This window comes from Dasypus novemcinctus, chromosome 1, assembly GCF_030445035.2.
Source record: "Dasypus novemcinctus isolate mDasNov1 chromosome 1, mDasNov1.1.hap2, whole genome shotgun sequence".
In the NCBI taxonomy this organism is placed as follows: domain Eukaryota; kingdom Metazoa; phylum Chordata; class Mammalia; order Cingulata; family Dasypodidae; genus Dasypus; species Dasypus novemcinctus.
The window spans coordinates 45,581,810-45,597,679 of record NC_080673.1 but is presented as its reverse complement, the minus strand read 5'-3'; the positions used below and the strand labels follow the sequence as shown (position 1 = coordinate 45,597,679).

Sequence of the window (15,870 nt, the reverse complement as noted above, 5' to 3'; positions counted from 1 at the left end):
ACCCTACCTCTGTGCAAAAGCAAGATAATTCCCTTCCAATAGTCTTCTGTCCTTTGTAGACAAGGATTTGTGATACTCTACTTACGACTCTGGTTTTCTTCATTCAGGATGTCAAACTCATTTGTCTATAAGGACCAGGCATCATTGTAGAGGGCCAGGTGCAAAACAGCAGGGGGTGGTGGGGACTGTGGTGAAATAGCACATGTAGATAGCAGGTGAAGCTGCTACCCTGTCCTACCAACAAAATCATCAGTCCATTCTGCTCCAGACTTTGGCGGCTGGCTGCTGGGAGGACAGGTCCTGGGTTTCCACAGGGTCCAAATCCAATGGAGAAACAGGCAATTCTGTTTTCTTTTAAAGTTTATTCCCTTATACTTATCCAGCAGTGAAAATCAGTGGAATTCTCAGAAGGTTGCTGTTTTTCAGTGACAGGAAAAGAGGTATATGTGTGTGTGCACACACATTTGTGTGTGTGTGAAGGGTAGAGAAAAGGAAGAGGGAATGGGGGGAGCAAAGGAGGACAAGAGAGAAAGTCTGGGGGCAGGAAACTAAAGAAACTACAGTTTCCCACTGAGCAGAGAAGTAAGAAGGAGAAGTAGGCTGAGGCTAGGGGAGGAAAACAAAAGGAGCCAGTGAAGGGCAAATGGACCTGGGACACAGGCCCATCCTGCACCCTTAGCTCCTTCCATGAGAATTCCTGCCCTCGGTTCACTGTTGGTTTAAAACCTGCTGGATCAAGGACCCAAGCACAGAAGTCAGGTTTGGTGGCTTATGAATGTTAACTATTCACCAAGGGGGAGGGAGGCAGGGCTTGCTACAGGATAACTCCAACTCTTCTTCATGAGAAGGATCTGATCCCAGCCTAAATAACAGTGTTACAGATTTCGAAAACACAGTTCATAAGCCAGGCTCTACTGGAGCTTTAAAAACATCAGGTGCAGAGAGACCTAGAGGACACGGTCCTGTGGAGTGTGGCAGAGTGGCCTGGGGAGAATCCTTTGCTAGGGACAACTGGATTATGCCAGCCCACTGACTCACCAAGGGAACACAGGAGACAGGCACCATGCAACAAAAACATGGCACCCGCTGACTGGCATCTGAAATGTATACTTTTAACTGATGCTGCCATCATGTAACCAATGCTCTAGAGCAAAGACAATGTGGGTTGATTCCCTTGCTAATTATAGTTAGCTCAGCTTGAAGACCTTACATTACGGAGGGGCTCAGCAAGTGGCAGAAAAACTTTCAAATTCACTCATACACACATTCTTTCTGTCTGACCAAGGGTCTCTGTAACAAGGTAAAGGTTCAGAACTATAAAGATATGAAAGATCACCCTAAAAACATCTTCATTGGGCAACTTCAGGCAACACAGAAATACCTGTAAATGTACTTTTAATTTAAAAATATTTGCTAAGACTTAAAAGACAGTGTAACACTGACCCTGCATTTTGGAAAGAAAAGAAAAACAATTAAAATTTCATTAGAGGCTTAAATGTGAGTTTTAATATTGTATTGAATTGATAAGAAATTTGAATACTTGTAGCTATTTCTAGCATTATGTTAAGCTATTTCAAGGTAAAATTGATTAATCAATCATTAAATACATATTTAAAAAGTTTTGAGTTAGTAATATGAAAAGTCTATGTTAATTTAAAACATTAACTCATACCTTCACTCTAATGTTTAATAAAAAAATGAAAAGAATGTTCTCTTTAATTATTCCCTATTTCCACCTTTTCCCAACCTCCCCCCTAAAAAATAAAAAAAAACCAAAAACTCCATGTACAGCTGTAGGACTTTAACTTTGGTAACTTTCAGTAACTTTGATATAGTTTCACAGTTAAAGGCAAACACATATGATTATTAAACTTTTGTTCTTTTTTTTAAAGTAGAGCACTGCTTTTGTTAATGAAAAGAATGCATCCCAACATCACACTTCTTTTAATATAAACTTCATTCCCATAAGTTGAAGTGACAGCTTAGAAAGCCCCTTCCTGTAAGGGATTGTTTGGTTCATTTATTCAATACATTCATCTATTTAGCAAATATTTACTGAGTACTTACTTTGCCCCAGGCAGGCAAAGTACTGGAAACTCAAAAATGATCAAGACATACTCCGTGACTTCCATGTACCGATGAAAGGAGAGAAAGACACATATACCAAGAGCTGCCAGTATCATGGTGAGCCAAGGGTCAGTGCGAGCCGAGGCAGGGGCACCTGAGCACTTTCTGCCCTCCACTAGGCGGCATACCTCATTCCACCATTGGCTTCCTTCCCTTTGGTGGGAGGGAATGGAAGCCCACGTAATGGCTCAGGGAACGAGAAGGGACATGTCCAGAAGACACAATGAGTGAGGTATTTGCAGGCATTGGATAAGGTATGCTCCGTGTTTTCCAGTTTTCATCTCACTGGGATTGCAACTAGGATTCGCCATTGGTGATATACCTTCTTTCTTGAAGCCTTCTCTCTCTTCATTTCTATGAAGTGACACTTCCTGTTTGTCCTCCTTTGATTACAACCTCTATAAATTAATTCAGAACTTTTATCCTCAACCTGGACTTCTCTTTAAGTTTCTGACCTGTAAAAAATCTGGCCATTTATTCTCTCCTCTTGGATAACATTTCAAAGGCAATTCAAATTGGGTCTAAGCGCTCTTCTCCTGTGCTTCAACCCTGGCCTTATTTCCTTGCTCACTGCCCCCGTGGGCTGCACCACATCCTTCCTGGCACTCAGGCTGAGGCCTAGAAGGCATCCTGGACACTGACTTCTTCACTTCCAAACCTTACCAACATCCAATCCAGTTCCTGTCAACATCACCTTTTTGTCATGTTTGCATTTCTCTCCATTTCCACCATTACTCCCTGTGGCAGACTGAATTGCACATAATTTATTCATAATCTTAATTAGCATTCTTTACATGTGAACCCACTGCAAATAGGTTTCTTGAAGATGTTATTTTTAGCTTAATTCGGCCCAACTGAAGGAGAGTAGGTCTTAATACAGATAATAGAGCTTTATAAAGAGAAGCAGGAAATCAGCGGGAAACCAGAAGAGAAAGGGGAGGACACGGCCATGTGACCGGAAAGCCAAGGAACCCCAAGGATCGCCAGCTACCAGCACCAGAACACCATAGTCTTCAGGGAGAAAGCGAGTCTTGCTGATTCTAAAGTCCATGTGATCTGGCCTCCAGCTCCCCTGCACCGCTCCCCCCCCGCCCAAGCTCCTGTCCATTCTCAGAGCTCCAGCCATTGTCTTGCTCTCAGTTCTCTGAAGGAGACACGATCCTTCCTGCTCCTGTGTCTCTGCACATGCTGGGCCCCTAGCTGGATCAACGCTACTCCTCCCGTACTTCCTTCACCTGGTTCATACCAGCTTAATCATTCCCAGGGAAACCATTCCTGACTAGATCAATCCCTCCCATTAAATGCTCTCAAAGCATGCTTTCATTTTGAACTTTTTATTTTGAAAAAAAATTCAAATGACAGGACAGTTGCAAAAATAATACAAACCCCATATAGGGAACTCTAAAATACCCCCACTCCCCACATACTCTGATTCATGAATTTTAATATTTCACTACCTTTGCCTTTTCTTTCTTTCTTCCTTCTTCCTCCCTCTTTCTCTCCCCCACCCTCCCTTCTATTCTCTCTCACTTCATCCATCCATCTATCCATTTTTTTCCCTGAACATTTGACAGCAAGTTGCACAGATATTCCTTGAATATTTATATGTACATTTCTTATAAGCAGGATATCCATTTACATAATTGCCTTAAGTAAAGTTATCAAGTTCAAGTAATTTAACTTTTACATTAATCTTACCTGCTATAACCAATTTCTTTCTTATATCCCAACAATGACCCTTGGAGTACTTTCTCCTCTATTCTTTGATCTCATCCAGTATGATGTATTGCATTTACCTGTACTTTATCTCTTCATCTCTTCAGTTTCCCCTATATTTTTTTTAATTGGTGAAACATATATACAGTAAAATGTCCCCATCCCAACGTCTCCCAAGCTTACCATTTGGTAAAATTAACTGCACTGAAAGAGTTGCAGGGCTATCACTACAATCCATTATTAGAACTTCCCCTTTACTCCAAACAGAAACCTTCAATTCTTTTTGCATTAACTCCCCATTGCCCCTGCCTTCCACTCCCCTGGTAACCTGTACTCTATTTTCTTCTCTTCAATTTGCATAGTCTCTGATCTTTCCTTTGTGGTTACCATGGGGCTTAAGTTTAGCATCCTAAATCTATAACAATCTCATCTGCTTTGATAACAACTTAACATCAATAGCATATACAAACTATGTTCCACAATTATAATTTTACTTATTATTCTTTGATTAATTTCTGTCTTTCCCATTAGCCTGTGTGCTCCATAAAACAAGAACTGGATCTTTTTTTCTTCTTACTCTTGTAAGATCACTGCCTATTGCTGGCAGCAAATATTTGTTAAATAAATGTAGGATGAAGCACACATTTGCATTAAAACATTACTTGCAAGTCATCCTCTGTAACTTAGGGGCTTCCCTAAAAAATACAGGGTCTATCACAGTGCCCCATGTTTAGTTCTATTTGTTGTGATGTGATTTGACCAAAAGGCTATATGCTATATGGCACTTCCAAATTTTCCTGGGAGTAGTGCACCCCTTGAAAAATCCAGCTCTGCCCTGTTCTTTCCATCTGAAGGAAAATTTACAAAGCCCAGACTGGGGTTAAGATTAAACACTTTAAGAATAGGGTACAAAATGTTTGTTCTATAATTATATAAAAATTTTAACATTTAACTCTGTGTGACAAAGAAAGCAGTTTTCTTTTGTTTATATAAAATTTTAATATTTAACTACATATGGCACAAGAGAGCCGTTTTGTTTATCCATTTGATCTTTAACAGTATTTTCTAGAATAGACAAATATATATAAACTTAGGTGATTTTTTCCTCTTTTGGTTTTATATTATTTCTTATATATCTCCCAAACTGTATAATGGCAATTTCCACAGGATTCAGATAGAAGGTGAGTTTCTCTGAGATTCACTTGAAAAAAAGGATTATTTCAATTTTGCATTTTGTTTGGAACTTGCACATTCAGTTGTTTTCACAGAATTAAAAATTAATAGACATAGTAAATAAGATTAAGTGGATCAATTAATCTTTTGTAAAAATATCGTATATGATGCGATGGATGGCATTAATAGAGACTGGCATTTACCTTTCAAATAAAGGATTCTCCTTAATATTTTTTCCTTTGGTTTACACAATTTATTCGAGACAAGGGTTACTGTTTCATAAATCAGCTCATTATTAAGGAAAACAAGTACATTAAAATGTGCATGTCAGTTGCATGGTTTCACTTCATACTTCTGGAGAAAATTTATACAGAAGTAGAATCATTCTTCCTAACAAACTGCCAAAGACAGGTCACCTTGAACACCAACAACCGATGTTCAAATTTGTCTTTGGACTACACTTGTCTTTATGGTACACCATATTTGGGGGGACTGGTATTCTTGGGTGAATTGGTACCTTTTAGAATCCTGGTACCATGTGTCTGCTTTTAACCTTTTGTTTTGCTTTTCTTCATCTCCAACCTATTGCTCATCTACCTCCTTCCCTACTCAAGCCCCTATTTTTTTTTTTTTTTAAAGATTTACTTATTTATTTAATTTTCCCCCCTCCCCTGGTTGTCTGTTCTTGGTGTCTATTTGCTGCGTCTTGTTTCTTTGTCTGCTTCTGTTGTCGTCAGGGCACGGGAAGTGTGGGCGGCGCCATTCCTGGGCAGGCTGCACTTTCTTTTCACGCTGGGCGGCTTTCCTCACGGGCGCACTCCTTGCGCGTGGGGCTCCCCCACGCGGGGGACACCCTTGCGTGGCACGGCACTCCTTGCGCATATCAGCACTGTGCATGGGCCAGCTCCACACGGGTCAAGGAGGCCCGGGGTTTAAACCGCGGACCTCCCATATGGTAGACGGACGCCCTAACCACTGGGCCAAAGTCCGTTTCCCACAAGCCCCTATTTTAATATCTCTAGAGAGATCCATTTGTTAGAATATGGCTATGGTTACTATCATAATTCAAATGCTCCTTTTTAAGTATTTCTTGACCCAACAAATTATAAAGAAGTACCACTAGATATAAACATAAGTGAAATGTGCTAATGTGGGATGCAAACTGTATTAAAATGTAAATTTGAAATAGGAGGGGATTCATGGCCAAAGAAAAATCCATTTCACTTCTTTCAATCTTTTAAAAGGCATCATAAAACTAAAAATGTTTCATTACAAAATAACATTTTGGCTTCTCTTATGATTGCAAAGAAGGGTAATTATGATTGTCATGAAAACACATTGAGCAGCTGTATACTGTTAACAAAAGAACCATTATATGAATGCTCATAAAAACTGCCACTTTATACATTCACATTTCCTAGAAATTAGATAGCCTAACCAACTGGAGGAGATACCAAAAGAGACTGTTTTCTATTAATTGTGGCCATGTATCAGTCAAGCTTTCAGAGCCAATTGGATACTTTTTCTTTTGGAGCAATTTCTACATACCAATATATACACTGATATATTTATATATACACACACGCATACTAATTTAAATATATCAGAAGTGTGCATTAAAATTTTCTAGGCAAGTGTTTCTTAAGTTCCCAAACTAAAACATTTTTTAACTCTTAGTAAAATGCCAGTGTCGAGATTCTTTCACAAACATATACCTTTTAAAAAATCATAAAAAAGCATAAAAATAACTCCAGTTTATTTTATGATGGCTAATTAAGGAGTACTTACTCATTAAAGACTAGATCTGGCGCAAAATAGAGAAATTGGCTGTTCGTATGTTTGTACGATCTCCAGCTCAAGGCAAATGATGACAGACACATCCAAGAATACTGGATTAGGGTAATTTGGTCCTCAAGAGGCAAGTTTTTAAATCCTGAAGAACGGAACAATTAATTATAAAAATATACTTAGCATTTAAGTACATTTAAGTACATTCCAGGAAGAAGCTTCTTAAGTTAACCCCAAACAGACACCTACGCTAGTCGACTCCAATCAATTCAACTGTCCTTTAGGGAGCAACCACCCAGGTATGGCCCTGTTCAATGCTTCATTTTAAATTAACCCCAAATCCTCAATGACGGTGCTTCCAGGGCAAATGAAAACTGGAGAGTTTGGTAGAAGTTTCAGTGTGGATGATGGTCTAAAACTTTGGCCTCAAAGAAAGAATGTGTGCTAACCTGTAAAATACATCCCCACCTGCAATTCTAAGACCAGGTAATTTTGTAACTAGATACCTGATATCTACAATAATGGTGGAAGGTTTTAATTTTCATGAACTTATGGTGGTTAAAAAATCATGTTCCTTGCTTACTGGATAACACCAGACTCCAACAAGGCTCTGAAGTAAAGTATGTATCCTTGGCACCTGTCCTCCTATGTCCCATAGTCTTCTTTCCTGGGTCTCAAAGACTTTCTTTGGTTCCTCTTCTCACCCCTATACTCCCAGGGCTTCCTGTTACTTTCTTCTCTACAGAGTTTCATTTGGGCAAGCTCCTCTCCAAGGTTATCAGAGCTTCCCCCCAAATCTTTTTCGGATGGTTTCTGGCTGACCACAGGTTACCTAAGAAACTGCTTTGGGTGAATGAACTGATGGATGCTGTGGTATCAATTCTCGGTTAGGCTTACGTCCATTAATAGGACCCTTATTAATAAAAACCTATAGCATAAAGACAGCTGACGTAGGAATTTTCAGGGACAATTTAAAGCAGGGGTTCTTAAACTTTTTTGTTCCATGGACCCCTTTGCCAGTCAGGTGAAAACCACAGACCCCTTACTAAGTCCACGCTATACTGTGTACTATTTAATAAACATATCACACCTGCACCAACACGTCCCCACAAGAATAATGTCTTAAATTTTTTGAGGCACTAGGGTCAGGGATTGAAACTGGGATCTCATTTGTGGAAAGCTAGGACTCAACCACTGAGCCACATAGGCTCCCCTGAGTTGGTTTTTTCATTTGCTTGCTTGTTGTTGGTTTTCTTGTTTTTAGGAGGTGCTGGGAACCGAACCCGGGACCTCTCATGTGGGAAGCAGGTGCTCAACTGCTTAAGCATCTGGTCCCAAGAGTAATGTTTTTTTGAATTTTAATTCAAGCTCACAGACCCCTTGTTAAGAACCCCTGATTTAAAGGACGTTGGAGTAAGATGACATTTTTCCACAGAAGAATCTTTCAGGGTCTCTTACAACTGAATAGGCCTTGGTTTACTTGGTCTGTGTTTAGGTTAGCTGGTTATGAGCTGTTGCTACTGGACTCAGTTTACAAACAGAATGTATTTTTTTCATATTAATATTCTCAGGAAGAAATTTTCAGTTCCATCATCAACTGAAAAACATATATGTTATATTAACAAAGAACCCCTAACTCTACATCCCCGGAAGGCATAAGCCTATCAAGCAGGCTTTTCCTACATACTCTATCAAATTGCTATTGGTTTAAACATCCGCTATTAGGATTTAACAGAAAGCCAGCTCTAATAGCTTTGCTGGATATGGTGAAGGCTGTTGTCCTGCCTTTTCCGTGCGGAGTACAGAGCGTGAAAGGGGCGGCAATCCTACCTGGAAGTACCTTTGCCCACTTCACAACTTGAATCATCTGTTTGCCTGCTAGGCGGTTTAGCGTGGAGAGCAGATTCTCAGCTGTGTCTGGTTTTGTGTTGTCGTAGCCTGCATACACAACCTCAGGTTCAATGCTCTCAAGGACCACAGCAGGGGAAGGCGTGAGTGCTCGTGAGATCGTGGAGAGCTGAGGAACCAGCGCCGTGTTGACTGAGGGCTCCTTTGCGGGCGCGATGTACGTGGTCCCCTCCTCGGGGCTCTGGGGTGGCGGGGGTGGGGGTGGCAGCGGCTGCTGCTGTGGCTGTTCCTCATGAATGCCTTTTAACTTTCCCAACTTCTTTGACTTTCGAGCTGTGAAGAAACAAAATAATCATCAACAATAAGGGCAACTCCACGTTACGTCTGGAGTGCATTTCCTGAGCTAAATTATCATCTAATATCAACAATTACTGGTTAAAGCACCCTTTTTCCTCACGAGGCTTTGTTATACCAATCGGAACATTGTCCTTTAAACATATTTCTAAAAGAAAATGTACAAAGGCAAACGACTAGGATTTAGGATATTAGGAGAACAAACCCCTCCCTCCATTCATTCTACAGATCTTCACTGCGGGTCTCCTACATGCAAGATACTACAGAAGTTGTACAAGAACCCAGTTAATGCTCTTTAGTAAGCTCTTTACCCCCTCCTCAACAAGTTTACAGCCTAGTGGGGAAGATAAGACATGTATCACAAAACTGAACTGCAGGGCAGACAGAGATAGGTACCATGATAAAAATGGTAATGGTTAAAATACAATGAATGCCTCCTAAGACCAGGCGGTGTTCTAAATGCGTATATAAATTAACTATTTCATCAGTAGCTACTGTTATCCTTCTCATTACTGATAATGAGGAAACTGAGACCAACAAGAGAGGTTAAGAAACCTGTCCAAGATCACACAGCAAGTGTGAAATAAAGAGTTCAGAAAAAAGATAATTTCATTTGCTAATAAATTATATATGCCATAATTAAATCTTATATAAACAGGTAATTCCCACCTATTACCTATCAAAGAGTTGCCAACAAGTTCTAAGATAGCCTGATTAAGTGTTTTATCTTAGTGCTGTTTTTGTTCCCTCTTTAAGGTTTTCCTTGTCCCGAACTGGGCCTCTTTGATGCTTATCTACCATTGACTCTTCACCTCTTCACATCATCCATTCATAATCACTTACTAATACAGAGTAGCTGTTTTGTGCATGTGCCTTTAGTCCTGGGTCCTCAGGTATATGGTGAACTGCAAAGCAAAGTATTTTTTATATATGCTCCTCTTTTACAGCTCCATAGCACCTTGGTAACTATTATAACTACAGAAAGTGACTCATGAATTCCTGATGTTGAAAAATGGGTGAGCAATCGACCCAAAAGTGAGGCACAAGAGGGAAGAAATTGGTTGTTTGGATGATCCCAAACTAGAGATTTAACTAGTGAAGAATTAATGATACGAATGAAAAATTCTGCTTAAGTTGCACCAATACATACATACAGGTCTTTTAAAAAACTGTTCTGTATTTTTTAAATGTAAAGGAATGATTCACATATTATTTAGTCTGGAACTGAAAAATATCCAAGTACTACATAGGAATTCCACTTAAAATGTTTAGGAGGACACATTATTTACAAGCAGAGTGACCCATGTGCTGATTTACCCAGTTCTGGTTTATACTTGTTTTCCCAGCATGATCCCCAATTCACTCCCCAAAGTGCCCCATTTTGAACAATAAATAATATTGTCATCTGAATTACAACCAAAGATCAATAGTAACTTTAATAGCAATTGCCTTTATTCACATTTCTCTCAAGGGTTCTTTAAAATGGATAAAATATGGGAAGGTGGAGGAGAGGATTGGGGAGGGACGGCAGGGGGTAGGGCTGGATGAGTGGATGGACAGATAATCGGGAAGACAGATGAATGGATGGATGGATAGATAGTAATCTCAGAAGTACCAAATTGAGCTTAGGTCTGTGGTAATAACATACTTACATTAGTAAGGTTTTCAAGTTTTAAAAAATTCTTGAAGAACCAGACATCTTCTGTTTAGCCCTAATATATGTCAGAAATTTACAGAATAAAAATTTAACAAAGAGTAGGCCTATGCTCTACCAATAAACCTGAGTTTAAAAATAACCATTTATGGTTACAATTCTTGCTATCAATATTTATCACATTCATCACAGAAAAACCTACTAATTCAGATAAAACACAAGGCACTGTCCAGCAACAGATACACATTCATTGAGTAATGGAACCGGGCTTAAAAGATGAAGAAGACATAATTCCTCCTTTTAAGGAGTTCAAAATTTGCAAAAAAAAAATTAAAAATTTCTATATTTTCTTTTTTTTAATGTTAGATTTTTTTAAAAAGATTTATTTATTTATTTTTTTCCCCTTCCCCCCCAACCCCATTTGTCTGTTCTCTGTGTCTATTTGTTGCATGTTCTTTGTCTGCTTCTGTTGTTGTCAGCAGCACGAGAATCTGTGTTTCTTTTTGTTGCATCATCTTGTTATGTCAGCTCTCCGTGTGTGCAGCGCCATTCCTGGGCAGGCTGCACTTTCTTTCGCGCTGGGCGGCTCTCCTTACGGGGCGCACTCCTTGCATGTGGGGCTCCCCTACACGGGGGACACCCCTGCATGGCAGGGCACTCCTTGCGCACATCAGCACTGCACGTGGGCCAGCTCCACACGGGTCAAGGAGGCCCGGGGTTTGAATCATGGACCTCCCATGTCGTAGATGGATGCCTTAGCCACTGGGCCAAGTCCACTTCCCTCTATATTTTCTTTTATTGATAGACTGTCTCCTTCGATAATAGATTTGAGGCTTAAAAATCTGAGTTTTAAACTAGTTCTAAAGAAAAGCAAATGCATATTCAGGTCCACTAATGGGAAGCTACTGACAGCATAGTGCCCAGTAGTTCGCATATATAGTAGGTAATCAAACTACTCCTATGAATGAATGAGTGAACAACAGAAGAAATAATCAGTGAAGTACCTCAAAAATGAGGCAAAACTGGGGAGGAGAAGGAAAGAACCAAACACCTAAATAATACAAATGCTAGTCAATTGATTACTGTAAGAGCTTGGGAAAATCTTCAATAGCATGAATTGGCCATTTGGGGAATTAGATGCCTGAGACTGCTTTGTGTCAAAGAAACTCTTCTGTAAGCCTCAACTGAGTCACCTGGAAAATGGGGATACTAATGCTTCACTGTCCTATCTCACAGAGGACTAAACAGCTACAACAAATGAAAACACACTGAACGTGATTGCCATCATCGGAAACAACAGTTCAACATTACTGCCATTCTTCCTCAGTTTTATAAATATAAAAATAGTCTGATGCATAAAAATGTCCTCATCCCTTGTAAGACTGCATCTGATAAGAACCATAATTTGACTGACTAGAAACAGCTGAGAGTGATATTTTCAAATTTTATTAAAAGCTGTATTTGCCTGCAAATTAATCATAGAACTTGTATTTGTTTTAGACCTTAGGTCTATAAAGTGGTGTTGATTTTCATGGCTAATTTAAGACTGATGCCATGAAATATCATGAGGAAGACAGTTGAGTATTTTCTCTAGCACTTATATACAAGGTTGTGGCCTGCAGCATAACCTACCAAGCAGATCATCATTTCTTTTTAGCATTTTACTTTATGATGTACTTTTGTGAATTTATGTGGGGACATTTGGAATTGAGTAATAATCTATTTACGTAAATAGTTCAAGGTAATAAATATTTGTGTTCAGATTCTTCAATCAAGTGAATGTATTCACCTGATATCTTTCCTAAAAGTATGATGTGTATGATTACATAATCACTTATATTTACATTATTCAAAGTAGCCTGTCTAAAATGTCTAAATGAAAATTTTATACTCTTCTAATACATGCTCTGTTCTGAAATTTAAGCTTCTCAAAATTGATAATAATGCCTTATGTCTGTATTCCTATAACATTATATCACTTCCCATGATGCTTATGGGTTTGCCATAAATGTTTGTTGAATGATTTCTTAATTTTAATAAATGCAAATAAACTACTGTATATGTGAAGTATTAATTCGCTTCCATCTAGGAAATATAGGTAAGCTTCTGGGATTCTAAGACAAAGTTTTTAAATTGCTGATAATAACTCCTTTTCAAAATTTCTACTGTGTAATGATCCATTTGTAGAATTATTAGTCTTAAGTGCCATATCTAAAATAACAGTAAGCTATATTTATTGAGCAATTATGTGTTAAACCCAGTTCAAAGCACTTCATATGTTACAGTATTTCATGTTCACCATGACTCTTAGTTTGGCTCAATTATTATTTCCATTTTACAGATGAAGAAATTAAAGCACAGAGAGATGAAAACTACCTTTCCCAAGGTTGTGGGGCTTAAATACCAGGGCTAGGATGTGACTCCCACCATCGGGCTCCAAGTCCACTGTCTGAACCTGTCTGCTCTTCAGTTTCTCTTAGTTCTTTTCTCTTTATCTAAATGGTATTATTTTTATTCTTTAAGATTAACACAGGCTTCAATTCCAGCTGTGTAATTAAGATGTTTGCTAATTGCACAGGGACATTTTTGGCTAAAGAGACTTAATGAGCATGTTTCCATTATCCAAAGCTTCAGTGAACATACATTTCAAGCCTCATCACTACTTACTAACCATGTTACTAAATTAACACGGAGTCAATGTCCATGAGGCTTGGCGTCTCCTGAGCCCAGCCTGGCCAGGGCCACGGTCCATTTCTCAGTTGCCACAGCAGCAGCTGTGTGTGCTGGTGGTGGTGCCATAGGTGGCAGTAATGTGACTGTCAGCATCTCCCACCTGAACCTAGAGGACTTCACTTCCTTTCCCTGGATGTTAGAGTATCTGGTACATGCTTATTTGCTGCCCTTGGGCATCAGGCCCTTGGTGACCAGCATCACAGTGGCAGCCACTGAGAACACCACAGATCTCTCCATGGATCGCGCCCCCAGGAGCCCTGCTTCCTACCCTGACCTCTATGTGGAACAGCAAGCAGGGAGCATGTTGGTGGAAACACATACTATTTGAAGAATTTCCAATGGGAACTCAGGATTCACAAAGGCCTAGAAACACAGCACATCAGGATTTCATCTTTTGGTCTTCTCTGCCTTCTGAAGCTGGTATGACCTGCCACATACCCTTTTAGCAAACTATGAATGGGGCAAATAATGGGCTGGCTGAGGTTATATGACTCCTGTATCTTAAAGTTGGAGAAGAGATGAAAAGAGTGCTCACAGTACTTTCATCACCATCTTTTAACAGCATATTCAATTAAGGGACTCAGGACAGTTTTCTCCCCCTCTGCAGTAGAATAAAACAGAAGACTTATCTAGAATAAAATGGATTTTTTTTTTTCAATCATGACATCTCACTGGAAAAATGTAGAGTGAGAATTCTGTCATTTTAGAAATTTTTTGTGTCCTGTTTTGAAAAGTCAGATGTTGGCAGTAAATAGTAGAGAAAATACAGAGATTATATTGATATACATATATATGTCTTTGCACATGCCAAATGCAATCATCAGGTTATATACAATAACAGCCCTGTAGGACCCGCCACCTCCCTCAACACCACTATCGCTGTTCTTTGTACAAACCATTTCTCACATGCCTGTCTGTATGCCAGGTATGCTATTTCATCCAAGCAAGCTTGACTGCTCTTTCACATTTTCCTCATCCTCTTTATCTTCATGACTTCTGTGTGCCTTTACACTGCCAGAAAAGGAATGCTCTGAGAGTCAGGGGGCAACCAAATATTTTTGCCATGAAGCCTAGGAGAAGACTGTCATTTTATAAAGGTTTAATTGGCTTGCAGCAAAACTCCCTAATTTGTACTGAGGAAAAATATCATTCAAGTGTTCTCAAGGCAACATAAGCAACAGAACTTGGCTAAGGGTACAGAGGTAAGTTGTACCCTTAACTTGTTTCAAAATGGACTACAAGGAAGTGACATTTAATTCAACTGTTTACAAATACTCCTTGAGTGGTTAAGAAGATGAAAACAGGGTGATATTTAAAGTATTGTAAACATTCTCTGATTCATATATATAATTAATTTATCAAATTAACAAGCATTACGGATTTTAGTAATGTAGGCATCTTTGACCACCTTAAAAAGACTTTCCAAACTGGTGCTCCTCCATCTATTAAATTTCAATATTTGTATATCTATAGCCACTGATATCATTTATCTAAGTCTCTAGATAGATATGATTTCATCGACATTGTTGTAGAGTATGTTTATCTGTTATTTAGCAAATAACTAATATCCACCTGTTGAGTAGAAAGTACCCTGTTTCTGTGAGCAAAGAGAACACAATGTCGGGGAATTTGCATCAATACATATTAAAGTAATTAGAAATATAAAGCAGGATATGCTAAGTTTTGGGTCTTTGGTACTGAAAATATATCTGCAGAGTAAGACAATGGCAAGGAGAAGTTGTTTTACCTCTCTAGGGAGCTCAGACTTTCCTGTACCCCTTTGTTAATCCCTACATGTCCCTGTTTGCTTTTGGTGTAATTCAGATTACACTGAGAGCCTATGTAGACAAGAACACTTTCCTGACCTGACTAGAGGAGAATCTCTCAGATCAGAAGTCAGAATTGTGCAGAGGAACTCAAGGAGGTTGGAGAGAGTCAGAACAGGGACCCTCTGGCTTTAAAGAGGCAGAACGAAGATTGCGGAAGATGATTCCCCATTTCTTAAATAGCACGATACCATCCTTTACGGAGACAGGACATCAGAAGAGGACAAAACCATGAAATGCCTGGGAGGTACTTTTCTGGGGCTAGAGTAGACGGATGACATATATATAGGAGGAATACGGATATGAGATTCATGTGATTGTTTTTTATTTTATGTCATTTATAATCTCTGTAATTATACTTCTCCAATATTTAGTAAAATGTTCTCGTTCCTTTTTTTTCTTTGAATGCTAGTCAGACTCAGGAATTTCCTGAGTACACATGACTATCAGTGCGTGTGAGGCGGGGAGGAGGGCAAATCTTGGGCCAGAGCTTTGAAGGTGAGGCCGTCCATCCTCAAGGTCTGGCCATGCTGAGGACTGAGTTAAGCCAAGCAAGAAACTCAGAGAAAGGGGAAACACACAGGGTCAAAGAAATGGCCTCTTGCTGAGCCTCTCCTCTCAGGGTGATGGAGAAAGCTTTCAGAGTTTTCT

General features: G+C 39.3%; 1 protein-coding gene across 27 annotated transcripts in view; it reads right to left on the bottom strand.

The window, feature by feature from the left end:
* NR3C2 (nuclear receptor subfamily 3 group C member 2) overlaps positions 1-15,870 on the bottom strand; it is a 362,509-nt gene that overhangs the window by 50,943 nt on the left and 295,696 nt on the right. For all 27 annotated transcript variants that reach the window (XM_058284243.2, XM_058283717.2, XM_058283755.2 and 24 more), the window contains 2 exons: positions 8,635-8,985; positions 6,805-6,949 (listed from right to left, as the gene is read on the bottom strand). In XM_058284243.2, the coding sequence (XP_058140226.1) occupies positions 6,805-6,949; positions 8,635-8,985 (496 nt within the window). The remainder of the gene's footprint in view (positions 1-6,804; positions 6,950-8,634; positions 8,986-15,870) is intronic.